Below are 19,979 nucleotides of genomic sequence, written 5' to 3' on the forward strand. Positions count from 1 at the left end.
CAGAGCAACCCACATGGTGAGCAGACCTCTCCTGTCTTGCCCCTTGCTCCCCTCAGCAGTGTATATCGTCAGTCTGCCTGTTCTGTTCCCCGCTCTGTCTCTGGTGAATCCTCTCACCCTCCCGCACATCTGGCCTGTACCCCAGTTCTTGTATATATAAAATAATTTTTTTTTTAAAAATTAAAAAAAAATAATCAATCTCTGGGAATTCAGTGGCCAGAAATCACGCACCTATGGAAACAAAACAAAAGGGTTTTGTTCGTGTTGCCACACTCTCCCACTGTAAAGCACCTGTGCCCTCACAGCTGGGGAAGCTGAAATAGAGCAGACGCCATGGAGGCTCGTTTTCTTCTCCATTTTCCAGTTTTGCCGGAAGGGTCCCTGTGGGCATCCTCGTGCCAACAGTGTGAATTCTCTCCTCGCCGCTGAGCAGGCCTTCCTTCTGGCCCCTCCCCCAGCTCCCTCCTCATTTACTCAGACGATGGCCACCAACGGGACACTTCCTTTGTCTGGCTGGGATGACAGATGGCAGGGCTTCCGCGGGGACTGGCATTAATAGGACTCAGAGGAGCTGCAGGGACTGAATGGAGAGGCCATTCCTCTCTAGCCTCCGGAGACAGCACATCACATTTGAATCCATCTTTGCACTCACCTTATAGGTGGCGGGGAAGAGGGCAGAGGAGGTCATTATAAAGCTGCTTTTAGCATTGACTTTCAGGGTAAGAACAATTGGTTGGAGCTAAATGCTCCAATGTGATATAATCACATGTATTCCCTTTGTTACTAACGTCAACATTCCCAGAAAAATGATTCTACCACACCCTCGGAAAGAGATGATTTATTTTTATAAGCCATAGCTCAGCCATAGCTTATAAAATGAAATCTCATATATACTGCAGTAAACCATCTGTCAAGGGGGGGCTCCAGATGAGCGAAACAGATGCAAGTTATTTCTGACATGCATAAATAAAACGAGCTTGAAAAACAGGATTAAAAAAATACTCAAATGCTAAATGCTTCTAAGGTGTCAATGGAAACTCATCACTGCCAGGGAAGTCTGCACATACAGGGCATTAATTTGGAAAACAGGTCCCCCCACCCCTCTTAGCTTTTTCTTTCTTGAGAACAAGGCCAGTAGGTAATGGTGGAAAATGTGGCATAGTAAATAAATAATAAGGATCCTCTCAGGCTACCTGATATTTTTTAATTAAATAAGAAGGACAAACTCTGGATGGATGAAAGGAAAAACCTTCCGTAAGAAGAGTGAAAATTTACTGAGTATGTACTCTATGGCAAACAGAGTATTAAGCGGCTTGCAGAATTAATTTATTTTTAATTTTATTTATTTTTATGTAGGAGAACTAGGGTGCAGGCCAGAGATGTGGGGGTGAGAGGATTCCTCAGACACAGAGTGGGGAGCAGAACAGGTGGATCCGCAGAAATCCACTGCTAAGGGGTGCAGCAGTGAGACAGAAGAGATCTGTTGTGCCCTTGTGGGTCAGCTCCCTGGCCGGAGATAGAATTCAGGATACAGCAGTGATAGTGCTGAGACTTAACCCCTAGGCCACCAAGAAGGTTCCTTGCACAATTAAATTCTCACAGTAAACTTGGGGTAAGTACTGCTACTATACCCATTTAACAGATAAGAAAACTGAGTCTCTAAGAGGGGAAGGAGCTTGCCAAAGGCTATGCTACCAGACAGTAGTGGAACTGGAGCCTAAGTACTGAGTTGTTATATCTCTTTGCCTCAGCAGTCACACTGAATGTATCCAGATCAGAGAAATGGTAGCTGAGGCCAGGGTGGAGCCAGCCTTGACCCTGTTTGACCCCTTGGCCCTTGTCCAGCTTTTAAAGCAGTTTGCAGTCATTTCAGCTACACTTTTGAGAAGGGAAATTTCCAGTCTCCCTTTCATACCTTGCGTGTCTGACTCTGTGTGTATCACTGACAGATCTTTTGAACAAGCCCTCCAGATGGTGCTGGCCTACACCAAACACTGATAGACTGATGGCCATGGAGGATTTCATGCTTTAATAACCCCAGCAGTGATGCTATATTTGTTTATCAAGGAACACACTGAAGTCTCATGGCAAAAAGCAGCAGAGCTTGGAGGATCTCATCAACTAAACATTTACCTCACCCTTGGAAATTTGTGGGTTACTAACTATTGTTCATATTATGGTACAACACGTGGCAGCTTGTTTTGGTAGCTTTATCTAGGTTTTCCCAGAATCAGTTACGGTAGAAAGTCAGCTCAAAGGACCTTTTACAAATGCTACTCCAGGGCAGACTCACCAAAGTTTTAGACAATTAACAAAGTAAAGAGAGTAAAAGAACAAAAACAGGAGAGGAAAAAGTTCTGACTTTCTTCAGCATCCAAACCTGTTGCCCTTTTTCTAGAAATTCTTAGCATGATCTGGAGAGGCACATAAACATCTTGCCTTAGATTAGATTGAAATTTCTGTGGTGGAATCCTATATCCCCAAAACCCATATGCACCCTATTTTTTTATTTTTGTGTACAAGAAGTGGGATGTAGGCCAGAGGTGTGGGGGTGAGAGGACTCACCAGAGACAGAATAGGGAGCAGAACAGGTGGATCTACTGAAATCCACTGCTGAGGGGAGGAGGGGGCGAGACAGGAGAGGTCTGCTGTGCCATATGTGGGTCAGCTCCCTGGCTGGGTATTGAACTCAGGCTGCAGAGGTGATAGTGTTGAGACTTAATCCCTAGGCCACCAGGGAGGCACAGCCCTATTTATTTTGAATCTAAACTCTCCAATCCTCAAAAGCCTGTTGGGCTGGTCCAAGCTCCCAATCAAAGCCTACTTCAAAAGCCCCATCCCTGGCCTTTGCCCAGACCTACTGGGTTGGTGTCATTCGGAATGGGCCCGAGCAATCTGTATGCCCGTGAAGTTCTCTGAATGATGCTGTAACCAGCATCCTTTGGGAAACACAGTCTCATTTACATTATAGATCTACTTTCCGGCAAACTCTATTAATATCCAACCTCTATTAGAAAGTTTAGCTAGTCTTCCTGCTGTAAAGGCTTTAGAAAATAATATTGCTTGTTGGTGGAACAAGCATTTTGGGTAAGACTGGAAGCTTCATCTCAAAATTAGGACACCAAAGGCTAAGAGAATCCTTTATGCACTCTCTTTCCAAGGCACCAAAGAAAATTCTTCATTGTAATCTCGTACTGATATTTTAAAATAGGCTTTCCAAACTGTGTAAGCTTTGAGCATTACAAAACCTGAGCCAACCTGCCTGTAAATGACAGCCTATATGGCAACACCATGAAAAATAGCCCCAAATTAAAAATTTTAATAGCTTCATTTTTTGAAAACACTGGGTTCTCCAAATCATTTATTTATTTTTTAATGTTTATTTTTTTTTAAGTGGATGCCTTGCACTCAAGCAATTTATTTTTGACAGGGATTCTGATAGTCAGTTCAAGACAGTATAACTGCTGTGATGGCCTGGGCCAAGAGCTGATAGCAAGAACAGATGGTCCAGGCAAAAGCCCACCCTAAGGGATCTGATGACGTGCGCGCGTGTGTGTGTGATCGCTGTTTTAGAAGTCCGGGAGGGTAGCGTGATGCAGATTAAGTGGGGACTCAGAAACATACTATGTGACCTGAACTCAAATTGATTGATTTACCCTGTGAATTTAATAGATGGGCCTCATTCATTTTGAATAGGAAAGAAATTTGCTGCATCTTCCCTATTCATGAGCTCATTCTCCAATTTAGGAAGGTCGCCTCATGCTCACAGCAAAAAACAGCCGGCGAGTTGGGAAGCAAAGGTTTTAACAGGACTCAGATGTTCACGTTTTCTGTGTTCAGGTTATTTTTATTCCCTCAGCACAGACGGTAGTGTAAGCACAGATTTCTTCAGCATTTTTATTATAGCAGGTGTGGGCTCCTCGACCATTGTCCTTAAAACACACACACATTGCTGGCGGCATTTGAACAGCTTGGGTACTAATGCTTTCTTTTATTTGTGATCATTCAGCTGTCTGTATCTTGTTATAAAGAAAGAAAGCTATGAAATCTAAGTCTAGGAAGCCTTTTGCAGATGAGAGTGACTGAGATTTCCTGAACGAGTATTATAATAAATTGTACTGGAGCTGTTTCAAAAGCAGGACATACCTGAACATGAAATCATCTGGGCATCTGCAAGCGAATGACTTGAGGCAGATGTGAATTCTGGCACAGAAGTAGGTTCTAATCAAATGGAAAGTGGCTTGAACACCTAAAGGTACTTGATCTGACTTGAGTTCTAAATACCACTGTTTTTATTTTATTTTTGCATAAAAGAATTGGGGTGTAGGCCAGAGGTGCAGGGAGTGGGAGGATTCACCAGAGACAGAGTGGGGAACAGAAAAGGCAGACTGACTGAAATCCACTGCTGAGGGGAGCAGTGGGTGAGACAGGAGAGGTCTGCTCAGTCATGTGGGCAGCAGCTCCCTGGCCAGGGATCGAACTCAGGCCATAGCGGTGACAGTGCTGAGACTCAACCCCTAACACATCAGGGAGGCCCAAGATGCCATTGTTTTTATCTGAGCAGTAAATGAAGAACAATAGCACAAAGAAGATTAATGCTGAAAGACTATGCCGATCTGCTTGTTGTAAGAGAAATTGACCCTACGAACAAAACTAAGATGGACTGGTGTGGGGAGAATGGTGGAGAGACGAGAGCTAAGTAACCATTCCAATGATGTGTCCTCATCCTCAGTAATTCTGGATGAGAATGTTAGGCCTGGCACCAGCAGTGCCTGCCCAGTGGGCACTGGACTTTAAGGGGGTGCTACCAGACTATCAGCAATGGAATGTGAGTGGACGGAACATGATCGAGGTGGCTGCGTTTGTAATTACTGTAAACACTTTTAATCATTTTCCCCATTCTTTTTCTTCCTATCTGCCTGCTGGAGCTTGATGCTGAATTGTTAAAACCACCTGTTGTCTAAGTTTCAGATGGCCTGGAGCCACCCCCCCCCCCACCCTCTGCCCCATGATGTGGAACCACCTTGCTCTGCTAAGTGAGTGAAGACTAAACTTCTGTTGATGCACACTGCTAACATTCCTATTCACTTTTTTATAGCACTCAACATTAACTAACAGGCAAGATGTGGTCAGAGACAGAACATACCTGTTATGTGAATACGATATTCTTCTTTGAAGATCTTCTTTAAGAAAGGGATCTTGAACTGCATGTGTGGAGTGTGGAGCCCGGGGAGATTAACATCGACATCCCCCATGAAATGTGGGAATTCCCAGTCCTGTCGGAGAACATCAACAGAAAGGCTTATTTGTTATTTGTTTCATTCCTTAACAGCAAAACAAGAAAAATGGACTTTTCATAAGCACTTATTTCCAAATCATTTAAATGCAGCCAGCTGCTGGAGGTATCTGTTTCATCGGGTGATGGTTATTGTATGTATGCTAGGTAGTGGTATGTATTCAAAAGGCACAACTTACATCCTCAGATTTTCTCTTAAAGGTGGCAATAAGACACCAAAACAGAACTGATTTGCATCTGCACAGGTTGATCACTTTCATGTGAAGAACTGTTCTTAATTTTTTACAGGAAGGAGGTGATCCATATTTTAAAAGTATGAGGTCACTTCATATGTTGTTTTACTACTTTTGAAAAACATGAGCCCTATAATAGCATGTCTTGTACAAGTAGACAAAGAAGATCTGATTCACGTACCCAGTCCCTATTAAGGGACTTGTATGAATCATCTCTGCTCATCACTAGATGGAAAGTAAAAATATCAAAGACTCTTGTTGCACTTTCTTGCAATTGTATCAATTTGGACTAAGCAATGGAAGGCCTGGTATGCTACCTGGGACTTAAATGGTGAATTAACTCCCAGTTGTCATCAGTCATTTCTTTGTTGTCAAGGTAAATCAGGTGGGGCGACCCTTGCTCTCATAAGGAAGGGAAACTGATGTAAATGGATTTTTTTCAGGGTCTCATTTGTTCTTAGTTTTTGGGTAGAGGCACCAAATGAAACTTTGTAACAAGCGTGTGAAGAACGAATACAGCAATCATGACTAGATAGGTATTGAGGTGAGGTCATAGGTATTGATGCGCATATTTTTACTTTTAATAACAAAATAATCACCAAATTATGAGTCCTATATTTAGTTGATATTTTCAAAAGAATTTAAATATGAAAAAGTATGAACAATTAAAGATTTCAATCTAGGGGCCTCCCTGCTGGCCTAGGGGTTGAGTCTCAGTGCTGTCACCACTAAGGCCTGAGTTTGATCCCTAGCCAGAGAGCAGACCTACATGACACAGCAAACCTCTCCTGTCTTCTTGCCCTTTGCTCCCCTTAGCAAAGGATTTCAGTAGATCCACCTATTCTGCTCCCCACTCTGTCTCTGGGGAATTCTCTCAGCCCCACCATTCCCATACTTCTGGCCTATACTCCAGTTCTTCTATGAAAAAAAACTTTTTTCAATGCATTTTTCTCAATAATAAAATGTTAACATTCTCCAAGGCTTTTCTCTGTGTAAGCTAATACAAGTGTGCTAATGACAGAGGACTTAGCATTTTAAGAACTTCTGTTTCCGTTCCATGCCTCTCATTGCTGAGAATTCTGGTTAAAGGATAACAGAACTCAGAGGAAAGGAAAGTGGTAACCAGGGAAGATTCCAATGTCTACTAATATTTTGATCTATGGGTTGCTTTAAACTTCTAATGATAAATAAATAAACAAAAAGAAAAGCAAAGGGACACATCATTTCTTGTTATTGGTGTGTAGGAAAATATCTTTTTGGCCTCATCTTTCCTTGTTTTTCAGACAGCTGCAAATTGATAGGCATTTTCAGGAAATCCAGAGCATTTGAACTGAGCATATCTGGGATATTTTGCTCTACAATATTAGTAGAAAGTAAGTTGTGAATTAATGTATTGTATGTGCGAGTTATTGTATTTTATTAAAGTACATTTGCCCCATTTTTTTCACCAATAAATCTTGTTCTTTCAGTGTTACTTGGGAGACTCTTAAAAGATAACTGAAATTGAATTTGGTCTTTTGCTGAAATATAACTGATACCACCTATGAAAAATTATGTGTCACAAATAGAGAGACTGATAACCAGAGTATCTTTCACTTGCTCTAGATAAACAGCATAAGACATTATCAATAGAGTTCTTCTTTTTTATTAAATGGTTTAAGGAGGAGAATACTTCTTGCTAGTAATTATGTACGTACTTATGTAATTATGTACGTAATTATGTACGTAATTATGTATGTAATTATGTACGTACTTACGTAATTATGTCTGTACTTATTTAGCTTTTCAGTCCGTGAAAATAAAGTTTTCTACTAGGTATGATTGGTTTCAGTTTAAAAGGAATCTTAGAGATTTCTTATAGACTGTGACTAATATTTCCTTCACTAAAAAATAGTTTCTCAATTATTTCCCACCAGCAGTTGGAGACAGAAAGATGAATTAAGGAAATGGAGAAGAAAAGAGGAGAAAGTATTGCTCTTTATCTGAAAGATGGCCTTTGTTTGCAATTTCCCCTTACCCTGCTCTTTTTTTTTTAAAGAAAGGATTAGGGCAGGGAGTTTGGGGGAAAGTTTGAGAGAAGTACAAGAGATTATTAAAAAGAAAGGATACATAAATACTGCTAGATTCACCCCCTGCACATTATTTTTATAATTTAAACATCAACCAGTAGGGAGCATGGCTGGAATGCCAGCCCAGGTTCTAGAGAGCAGTCAAAAGTCCCCAAAGCCAAAAAGGCCAAAGGCTATGACTTAAACTATAGCTGTAGGGATATAGCAATGCAATACCTATAAAATATGTCAAAGAACAGTGCCCAATAAGAGGACAGGTCTGTGGTGGCACAGGTGGTTGAGTGCCACACTGTGAGGCTGTTTGCAGCCTCTGCAGCATGGGTTCGATCCTGGCCAGCCAGCGAGAATCCCACATGGTGAGGCAGACCTCTCCTGTCTCACCTGCTGCTCCCCTCAGCAGTGTGTTTCACCAGTCTACCTGTTCTGATCCCCGCTCTGTCTCTGGTGAATCCTCTAAACTGCCCATATATCTGGCCTGTACGCTAGCTCTTACATAAATAAAATAAATCTTTAAAAAAAAAAGAGGACAGGTCTGTGGTTCTCATCCACTTGAACAATTGCAAGATGCCCCAGGTTCCAAGAAAACCACCATGGGGTTTATTTTACAAACAGCAGAAACAAAGAGCTTACTGTAGCCACAAGTGGTCACTGTCTCATCCCAGATCCACCAGATGTCCAAGAAGAATGCCAATCACCTGTCAACAGAGTTGGACAGCACTGGCCAGTAGTGATGGTCACTACTGGTCCCCCAGAGGTGGTGTTGGAGACACCAGGTGTTAACAGCTCTTTGTGAGTTGTTGGAAAATACCAACAACAAACAGCTCTTTGAGACACTAGGTCTGTGGTCTTTGGTGCTCCTTCTAGGTGATGGAGAGACAGGACCAGAGGTCTTGTGTGTGACAGAGATCTTTGGCTTCTCTTCCTTCCTTAGAGGTCAGCTGCTGGCTGCTTCTTTTCTTCTTTTGAGGTCAGTTGCTGGCCCTTCCTCTTTCTTCTGAGGCCAGGTATTTGTAGGTACCCCATCTGCAAGTCTGATTGGACTGTTTTTTCAATCCTATGGCTGATTGGATCATTTAGCACTGATCAGCTCATAGCTTGCACCCGATTGGTCCATTCTATGATCCCAGATGTATGTATAAAAAGGAGGTTGCCAGGCTCTGAGGAGCCATAGCCAGAGTCAGCCTGTGGTGGAGCAGGAGAATGACAGAACAATTTCAGACTGGATCATTGTTTGCATGGAGTTGGCACAGAGTTCTTCCACTGTCTTTGTGTGTTTTCTCCAATTTCCTCTCATCCCAACATGTGCACATTAGGTACACCCGCATGTCTGAATTATCCTTGTGTATGTGTTGGTATGAAAGAGAGAGACACACACACACACACACACACAGACAAAGATAAGCGAAAGCCAGCTCAACAATGGAATAGAGGGAAGGGTATCTTGTCTGGACCTGACTCCTGTTTGGAGACTGAGATGCTGGGATAAGTTCTGGTCACCAGAGACTCTGAACTGGAATATTTCCAACTGAACGTTGGAAAATAAATGGATATAAAATTATTGCTTAATAGTAGAAATGTTTTGAGCTGTTATTCAAAGTCCAATTATGTTTTATGACCATATACTCTAGGGACTAAACTCTTATGTCCATCAAGCAGCCTATGTTTTCATTATACATTATTTCACAGTCATAGTTTCCAAAATCTATTGATATAGTTGTACTTCCATTCCTATTCTGCCTAGTTCTCCCTACTCATCACTGAATCAGTGTAAATTCTGGCCTTACTTGGGCCTCTCTGGTGGCCTAGGGGTTAAGTCTCAGTGCTGTTACCACCATGGCCTGAGTTCAATGCCCGGCCAGGTAGCTGACCCACATGGCACAGGAGACCTCTCCTGTCTCACCCAGTGCTCCCCTCAGCAGTGTATTTCAGTCAATCTGCATGTTCTGTTCCCCACTCTGTCTCTGGTGAATCCTCTCATGCCCCACACCTCTGGCCTACATCCCAGTTTCTTGTATGCATACATAAATAAAAATTAATCCTAAAAAAAAGAAATCTGGCTTTATTTCACCTAGTGTGAAATAGTAATAATAATAATTGCTACCATTTGCAGCATGTTTGGGGCTCATTTTAGTGACAAATGGGTATCTGGCACTGATGATCACCCAGGTATTTATCTAAAGGAGAGTTAGAAAAAGGCAGGAGGATGGTTTTCTGAATCTCTCTAGGCTCCAGTCTCTTCCTCTATAAACTTGGGTTAAATATATCTACCTCACCGACTTCCTGTGAGGATGAGATAGTGCATGTACAGCAATTAGCACATTACTGGAGAGAGAGGGGACACAGGAAATGGCCAGTAAGCATGGTTGACTTCCCAGCATAATTCCAAGGTCAGGTTTACCCTGAGAGTGAAGCAGAGGAAGCTGGTAAGTCTGTTCTTCTGAGCATCACTAGGAAGGCTGTTTTGAGGTTCAGGTGAGAAGGAAAAGGCTTCTTCTCCTTTATACACAGCACTGGGCTTCTGAGGGCACTGGCTGGGGCTCTGGTCAGAGCAGAGCTCTCTCAGAGGGCAGGGGGAGCAGGGCTGCAAGGAGGGGCGACTCTCTCAGCGAGGCATGTGAGGTGGCCTTGTGAGGAGACGAAAGAACAGGAACAAATTGCTTTTTGTGCAGTTTGGGTCACATTGGGGTGACATTTAGAAATAACTGTGGGACACTTTAACTGTGGTGATGAAGACACTATTATGCAGGGAGGAGCTGGTAAGTGGGCAGTGTGAGTAACTAAAACCAAAAAATCCATGGATATTTGGGTGATAAATTATTAAGCACTTGCAGAGTTCCAGCATAATCCTAGGTGACTTATTTTCATTTGCACTTACCTATGAAATCACCCTGAAATCATGCTGTTATTGCCAGATGAGAAAATTTGCCTCAAAGAGGTTAAATCATTAGAAAATGACACGCTGCCACATGGCAGAGTCCAGCCCAAAGAACTCCATACTTGCCGTGAGGCCATACTGTCTTTTATTGTGAACAGAGATGGTGTTTTCTGCTTTTTTACAGAACTGAAGTCATTTTTCCCTCTATGTTCTGAGAATCACTCACGGCAGTCATCACCTGCTCAGTAAGGATTTTATTTTTTTAATTTATATATTTTTAATTTTTACTTAGAAGAACTGGGGTGTAGGCCAGAGGTGTGTGTACGGGGGACAGGATTCCCCAGAGACAGAGTGGGGAGGAAACCAGGCAGATCCACTGAAATCCACTGCTGAGGGGAGCAGCAGGTGAGACAGGAGTGGTCTGCTGTACCATATGGGTCAGCTCCCTGGCCAGGGGATCAAACTCAGGCTGCAGGGTGAAAGCACTGAGATTAGGTGACCAGGGAGGACCTCAGTGAGGATTTTAAACTATTGTTTCCTGCTTTGGAGGACTCTGATCTTTTATCTGATCCTAATTTAAGCAAGAACAAATGTTAACCCTATCTCCACTAAGCAACTGTCCAAAGAGTGGCTAACTTCTACTTAGACTGAAATGTATGGAGACTTGACTGATGTTAACTACTGAGATTCTGTTGGCCACATAACTGCGATGTATAGCCAGTTTCATACCAATATGTAATTATTATGAGAATCATGACTTTCCTTCTGTGTAAATATAAAACATATATTTTGAACACAATATGAAAATTTTGAATTTAGAAAATGACAAGACAAGCTATGATAAGCTACTAAGACCAGGGTAGAGAGAGGCTAATCCTGTGATTGCATAGTATGAAATATTCATTTATTTAAATATTCAAGAAATTTTGTAAGTCTTTGAATGCTTCCTTACTACTCTCTGTTATTAAATTTAACAATGGCTGCTGAGGTCCGTGACATCTGTGGTTCAGTGATGCGAGAATTGTGTACATATTGTAGTACACCTACTATTCCAGTTCTCATCAGGTCAAGCCAATGAACATACTTTCAACTTGGTATCTAGCTTCATACATGAGAAACAATTAAGTTTCCTCCTGATGGGCAATTCTAATATCAAAATAAATGAGTAATGCCATCACACATATCTAAATTTATTTCTTACATACTATGGTTTACTTCTGCCTATAGCAGCAAAAAACATACTTGGACATTGACGTCCAAATCACATTTGGACATGTATTCTGAGCTCATGCCTCCAAATGTGAGTCTGTCAAAATGTCCCTGTTGAGATTCAATGCTATTCCAATAAAAATTTCAATGACATTCTTCAAAGAAATAGAACAATTATTGATGAAATTCATATGGAATCAACAAAAACCCCAAATTCCAAAGCTTTCCTAAAAAAAGAGAAGGGAATGGAGGCATCACACTCCCAGACTTCAAACTTTACTACAAAGACATAATCATCAAAACTGCATGGTATTAGAACAAGAACAAGAACAAGAACAGACACACAGACCAATGGAATGGAATAGAAAATCCAGAAATAAACCCAGAGATTTATGGTCAACTATCTTAGACAAAGGAGCAAAGACTATGCACTGGAGCAAAGAAAGTTTGTTCAGTGAATGGTGTTGGGAAAACTGTGTCACTACATGCAAAAGAATGAAGCTCGACTACTACCTCACACCATGCACAAAAACCAACTCAAAATGGATTAAAGTACTAGACATAAGACCTGAAACCATAAAATACATAGAAGGAAATATAGGTGAAACACTACATGTAGTGTAGTATACATGCACATCAAAGACATCTTTACAGACATATCACCCAAAACAGTGATATTGAAGGCAAAGATAAACAGCTGGGATTACATCAAATTAAAGAGCTTCTGCACAGCAAAAGAGACAATAACAAAAACAAAGAGAAACCCCACTGACTGGGAGAACAAAGGACTGATCGCAAAAATAGAAAGAGCTGATGCGACTCTACAAAAACAAAGAAAATAATCCAGTCAAAAAATGGGCAGAAGAGCTAAAAAGAAACTTCTCTGAAGAGGAAATGCAAATGGCCAACAGGCATATGAAAAAATGTTCAACATCACTTGTAATCAGGGAAATGCAAATCAAAACTACCATGAGATACCATCTTTCACCAGTGAGAATGGCTCATATTAAAAAAAAAAAAACTAGCAACAACAAATGTGGGTGAGGTTGTAGAGAAAAAGGAACACTCCTGCATTGCTGGTGGGAGTGCAAACTGGTCCAACCACTATGGAGAGCTGTTTGGAGATTTCTTGACCTACTAAACATAGAGCTTCCATATGATCCAGCATTTCCACTCCTAGGTATTTACCCAAATGACACAGAAACATTAATTCCAAAGGGCACCTGCACGCCTATGTTTATAGCAGCACTATTTACAATAGCTAAGCTTTGCAAACAACCCAAATGCCCAAAAATAGATGACTGGATCAAGAAGATGTGGTACATATACACAATGGAATATTACTCAGCAATCAAAAAAGATAAACACATGCAGTTTGCAGCAACATGAATGGAGCTAGATGGGATCATGCTCAGCAAAATAAGTCAGAAAGAAAAATAAAAATACCAGATGGTCTCAATAGTAGCAGGAATTTAGAAAACCTAAATAAGAGACTAGGAAAAAGACTAATCAATGCAAAGAAATAATCAAAATCAAGAAGCAACTATAAACCAGAGACACACTATGGGGGGGGGGATTGGGGAGGGGCGGGGAGAGGAAGAACTAGAGTCAAAATAATGGCAGGGGGTGCAACTGTATGGAGAATATAACCAAAATGAAAATGCATACATTGTACAAAGATGAAAAAATGATGTAAGTATTATATAAAATAAAATATTAAAAAAAAAAGTCCCGAGACGGTGGCAACCGCCCCGCGCTTTCCGGAACTGCAGCTTCCCCAGAAGTCAGCTTAATTAATAGCCTGTCTTTGGGGAACTAGAATAAAAGATACTGAATCTGTAGATGGCCATTTCCCTACCGTCCTTCCATTCTCGAAACTGCTGCCACTGTGAGATTTTTTTGATTAAAGAGATTTTATAAGAGTGAAAGAACATCTGGATATGGACGGGGGTGCATCTTTAACACCTGTGCAAATTTAGAATCTGCATCAAATCTGAATTCTTTGTCATCACTTCCTATGCTGGAACCTTGGCTCTCCAGACCAGAGGAAGAATTTAAGGCGGCTTGTTCCTGTCTAAATTCCTAGAACTTGGAAGGGGCGGAGCAACATGGCGGCGAGGAGACGCTGCGAGTAAGATCTCCCATTAAAAAAAGTTAATAGGGAGGAAAAGCGGCAGGTCCCAGTGAGAACCAGGACACGGAAGATAAACGGGTGACGCCAGCAAACTGCCCGAAGAAGAAAGTTGCCATAAAAGAGGACCAGAAGGGAGGAAAGCGCAGAACCCTGCTCCCCTCCCCCACCCACAGAGTCGGCACTCTCAGACCAGCAGAGAGGAGGAAAACAACAAACCAAAACGACCAACAAGAACAAACTACGCATCAAGCGGGACTGTGAGTGGAAAGGAACTACTGCAGCCACCACACCCCGTGAACGGGAGCTGTGGAGAACCCTGCAGGATCTGCTGCGGAGGTGAGCTCCGGGCGCCATTAAAGAGAGACCCCGCCCCCAGGGAGGAGGCCAGGACCAGCACACAGCCCCGGGCCACCCGAAGCGGAAAAGCAGCGCGCTGGAAAAGCAGGCGCAGATCGGGATCAGGATTGCGTGGAAAAGCGGCGCGCTGGAAAACCAAGTGCGGATCGGAATCGGGATCACGCGCAGAAAAGCAGTGCAGTTGAAAAGCAAACGCGGATCCAGATCGCAGCTGCCCAGGTCCCTGTGCCTGCGACCTAGGCTTGCGGGGATACGCGCGGAGGCCCTCACTGAGTGAGCAGGAACCAGGCGCCCAGGCACGGGAGCGGGATTCAAAAGGCGCCATTCCCGTGCCACTGAACTGGGCTACAGCCTGAGTCCTGGAACTGAGCGCTTTGGAACTGAGACCCGGGGCGCGAAACTAAGGGCGTGGGTTCCCCACGACGGTGGGGCACAAGGCAGACACAGCACCCCAAAGCCGTTGAGGTTTACCCTACCATTCCCGCTCTATTCCCTGTCTCACGGGGTGGAAAATCAGATCCCCAAGGGCTCCAGGAGAGATCTCTGGCGCCACCTAGCGAATTGAAGCCAGCAGAGGCGCCTAGAGGAGACAGTGGCCAGCTGGGGAGTTAGCCCACACCGGGCCCCTTCCGACCATTAGTCTGAGCCCACAGGGGGAGCGAGCACCCACAGCTGGGGCAGACCAGGCGCGCAGAAGAGTGTGCCTGAGACCAGACGCGCAGGGAGTGTGTCCCACATCACCATCTTAGAACAGGGACATTTCTTCAGTAAAGACTACCTGCAGAAGGCTTCCTCAGGAGCCAGAGGTGAGCAGGGGAAGTTTGCCCACGCCAGACCCCCTCTAGCCTGCAGTCCAAGCCCAGAGGGGGAGCAGGAACCCACCGCCGGGGCAGACCAGGCGCACAGGGGAGTGTGTCCCCACATCGGCATTTTAGAACATGGACCTTTCTCCAGTAAAGTCTGCTTGAAACTGACAGAAGACTCCTGGAGGAACCAGAGGAGAGCAGAGAAGCTCACCCAAGATGCCGGTCAGTCCCAACTACACAGTGTCCCAACGCATACGGCAAATTAGAAAACAGACAGTAGGGAGGAGAAGAACCACACACAACCTAGCAACTCCCCAGGGAAAAAGCACACCACAAAAAGAAAACCAGCCCCCAGATTGCAACGACAGTAACTTGGAAGAACTTCTGAGCCTTCCAGAAAGAGAATTTAAAATTGCCGTGATTAAAAAACTGACAGAAGTCATAAAGGAAAACAATGATAAGGGAAAAATAATCAACGATCAGAAGAATGCAATTGAGTCCCTAAAGAGGGAAAACAATGGTCAGAAGAATGAAATTGAGTCCCTAAAGAGGGAAGTAAAAGAAATGCAGGAGATCAAAGAATTAATGGAAGAACTAAAGAATTCTGGGAAAAGCAATGAAATCAGAATAGATGAAATGGAAGAACGAATAAGTACTCTTGAAGACACAGAAATAAAAAGAACCAAAACAGAAAAGGAAAGAGAAGTACAAAGGAAAAAGAACGAAGAAAGACTTTGGGAACTATCTGACTCCATGAGGAAAGGAAATATAAGACTTATAGGAATACCAGAAGGAGAGGAGAGAGATGTAGGAACAGAGAAAATATTCAAAGAGATAATTGAAGAGAACTTCCCAAATGTGAAGAAGGAGCTGAAAATTGATATACAAGAAGCAAGAAGAACACCAAACTTCCACGACGAAAGGAAAAATACAGCAAGACACATAATAGTAAAGCTCCCAAGAATCCAGGACAAGGAAAAAATAATGAAGCTGGCAAGAGGGAAGAAACAGATAACATTCAAAGGAAAGCCAATCAGGCTGACATCAGACTTCTCCGAGGAAACACTACGGGCAAGGAGAGAGTGGAGGGACATAGTCAACAGACTCCAAGAAAACAGATGCCAACCAAGAATTCTCTACCCCGCAAAGCTCTCCTTCCTCTTTGAAGAAAGAATATGGACCTTCCCAGACAAACAGAAACTCCGGAATTTCATTGCAACTAAACCCCCACTCCAAAAAATACTACAAGGAGTCCTAAAGCCAGAACCTCAGAGGGACGAATAACAATGAAAGAAGGCCAAAAAAAAAAAGTTATTAAAAGAATAAATAAATAAAATCAAAGGAAAGACAAACACAAAGGCAAATACAGATGCTAACATATCAATATTAACTCTAAATGTAAATGGACTAAACTCTTCAATAAAAAGACACAGAGTTGCAGCCTGGATTAAGAAACAAAACCCAACCTTTTGCTGTCTCCAGGAAACACATTTAGCTACAAAAGATAAAAATAGGCTCAAAGTTAAAGGATGGAAAACAATCCTACAAGCAAATGGACCAAAAAAGAAAGCAGGAACAGCTATACTTATATCAGATAAAACAGATTTCAAACTCAAAAAGATAAAAAGAGACCCCAATGGTCACTACATTATGATCAAGGGGACAATACTTCAAGAAGAAATAACACTCATTAACATATACTCACCAAACGAAGGAGCACCAAAATATATCAGACAACTGTTGTCCTCCCTGAAAACAGACATCAGAGAAAACACATACGTAGTGGGAGACTTCAACACACCACTATCAACAATGGATAGATCAACAAGACAAAAAATAAGTAAAGAAACCAAAGCTCTAAATAAGGACCTAGAGCAATTGGGCTTAACAGACATCTATAGAACACTAAACCCCAAAAAAACGGAGTACACATTTTTCTCAAGCGCACACGGATCATTCTCCAGGATCGATCACATACTGGGGCACAAGACAAACATCAACAGATACACCAAGATTGAAATCATATCAACCATCTTTTTTGACCATGAAGGCATCAAACTAGAAATAAACCATAAAAAGAAGGCAAGGAACTTTCCTACCTCATAGAGATTAAAAACCACACTACTGGAAGACCACTGGACTAATGAGGAGATCAAAGAAGAAATTAAAAAATTCTTTGAATTGAACGACAAGGAGGACACCAATATCCTAAATGTATGGGATGCAGCAAAAGCAGTAATAAGAGGAAAATATATAGCAATAGAAGCTCACATCAAGAAACAAGAAAGAACTTAAAGAAACAACCTAATCTCGAAGCTCAAAGATCTAGAAAAAGAACAATAAAAAAACCCCAAAACCAGTAGAAGAAAAGAAATAATAAAAACAAAAGCAGAAATAAATGAAATTGAAACTAAAAAAACAATCCAAAAGATCAATGAAACCAAGAGCTGGTTCTTTGAAAAAAATCAATAAAATAGACAAACCCCTAGCCAGGCTCATAAAGGAAAAAAGGGAGAAAGCACAAATAAACAGGATCATCAATGAAAGAGGAGAAATCACAACGGACACAGCAGAAATCAAAAGAATAATCAGTAACTACTATGAACAGTTATATGGAAACAAGTTTAACAATCTAGAGGAGATGGACAAATTCCTACAACTCTACAATCACCCAAAGCTAGATAAAGAAGAAATAGAACACCTAAACAGACCAATTACAAGCAGCGAAATTGAAATGGTAATCAAAAACCTCCCCAAAGACAAAAGCCCAGGACCTGATGGATTTACAAATGAATTCTACCAAACATTCAGAGACGAATTAGTGCCTATCCTTCACAAACTCTTCCAAAAAATTGAGAAGGAAGGGACAATACCAAACACGTTCTCTGAAGCCAACATTACACTAATACCAAAACCGAACAAGGACAACACAAAAAAGGAAAACTACAGGCCAATCTCCCTAATGAACACTGATGCAAAAATCCTCAATAAAATTTTAGCTATCAGAATCCAACAATGTACCCATAAGATAATTCACCACGACCAAGTAGGATTCATTCCAGGGACACAAGGATGGTTTAACATCCGAAAATCAATCAACGTTATCCAACACATCAACAAAAAGAAATATAAAAACCATATGATAATATCAATAGATGCTGAGAAAGCTTTCGACAAAGTGCAACACCCATTCATGATAAAAGCCCTTGAAATTCTTGGGATACAAGGAACGTACCTCAACATCATAAAGGCCGTCCGTATATGACAAGCCAACAGCCAGTATCATTCTCAATGGTGAAAAGCTGAAAGCAATTCCATTAATATCTGGAACAAGACAAGGATGTCCACTCTCACCACTGCTTTTCAATATAATACTGGAAGTCCTAGCCAGAGCAATAAGACAAGAGAAAGACATCCAAGGAATCCAAATAGGAAAAGAAGAAGTCAAACTATCACTATTTGCAGATGATATGATAATATACATAGAGAACCCCAAAATCTCCACAGAAAAACTAATTCAACTCATCAATCAGTTCAGTAAAGTGGCAGGATACAAAATCAACACGCAAAAGTCAGTAGCCTTCCTATACACAAACAATAAATCTGAAGAAGAAATAAAAAAAAATCCCTTTTATTATCGAAACAAAAAATAATCAAATATTTGGGAATAAATCTAACAAAAGAGGTAAAGGACCTATACAAAGAAAACTATAAAACACTGTTAAAAGAAATAGAAGAAGACACAAAGAAACGGAAAGACATCCCCTGCTCATGGATTGGAAGAATAAACATTATTAAAATGGCCATCCTTCCAAAAGCAATATACAGATTCAATGCTATTCCAATCAAAATTTCAATGTCATTCTTCAAAGAAATAGAACAATTATTGATGAAATTCATATGGAATCACAAAAAACCCCGAATAGCCAAAGCTCTCCTGAAAAAAAAGAAGGGAATGGAGGCATCACACTCCCAGACTTCAAACTCTACTACAAAGCCATAATCATCAAAACTGCATGGTATTGGAACAAGAACAGACATACAGACCAATGGAATCGAATAGAAAATCCAGAAATAAACCCACAGATTTATGGTCAACTAATCTTTGACAAAGGAGCAAAGACTATGCATTGGAGCAAAGAAAGTTTGTTCAATAAATGGTGCTGGGAAAACTGGGTCGCTACATGCAAAAGAATGAAGCTTGACCACTACCTCACACCATACACAAAAATCAACTCAAAATGGATTAAAGAACTAGACATAAGACCTGAAACCATAAAATACATAGAAGGAAATATAGGCGAAACACTACGTGATTTGCACATCAAAGACATCTTTACAGACACATCACCCAAAGCAGTGATAGTGAAGGCAAAGATAAACAGCTGGGACTACATCAAATTAAAGAGCTTCTGCACAGCAAAAGAGACAATAACAAAAACAAAGAGAAACCCCACCAACTGGGAGAACATTTTTGCACCCAACACTAATGATAAAGGACTGATCACAAAAATCTGCAAAGAGCTGATGAGACTCAACAACAACAAAGAAAATAATCCAGTCAACAAATGGGCAGAAGAGCTAAAAAGAAATTTCTCTGAAGAGGAAATGCAAATGGCCAACAGGCCTATGAAAAAATGTTCAACATCACTTGTCATCAGGGAAATGCAAATCAAAACTACCATGAGATACCATCTTACACCAGTGAGAATGGCACATATTAAAAAAACTAGCAACGACAAATGTTGGCGAGGGTGTGGAGAAAAAGGAACTCTTCTGCACTGTTGGTGGGAGTGCAAACTGGTCCAACCACTCTGGAGATCAGTGGAGATTTCTGGACCTACTAAACATAGAGCTTCCATATGATCCAGCAGTTCCACTCCTAGGTATTTACCCAATGGACACAGAAACATCAATTCCAAAGAACACCTACACACCTATGTTTATAGCAGCACTGTTTACAATAGCTAAGCTTTGGAAACAACCCAAATGCCCAAAAA

At 41.6% G+C, this 19,979-nt stretch overlaps 1 protein-coding gene across 3 annotated transcripts in view; it reads right to left on the bottom strand.

Moving 5' to 3' along the window:
- TMEM117 (transmembrane protein 117) overlaps positions 1–19,979 on the bottom strand; it is a gene marked incomplete at both ends in the record, with an annotated part of 437,683 nt that overhangs the window by 10,133 nt on the left and 407,571 nt on the right. For 2 of the 3 annotated variants that reach the window (XM_084254763.1, XM_084254764.1), the window contains one exon: positions 5,147–5,276. The exons of the other annotated variant lie outside the window; for it this stretch is intronic. In XM_084254763.1, the coding sequence (XP_084110889.1) occupies positions 5,147–5,276 (130 nt within the window). The remainder of the gene's footprint in view (positions 1–5,146; positions 5,277–19,979) is intronic. 3 annotated transcript variants of the gene reach the window in all.

This window comes from Talpa europaea, assembly GCF_964194135.1.
Source record: "Talpa europaea genome assembly, chromosome: 15".
In the NCBI taxonomy this organism is placed as follows: domain Eukaryota; kingdom Metazoa; phylum Chordata; class Mammalia; order Eulipotyphla; family Talpidae; genus Talpa; species Talpa europaea.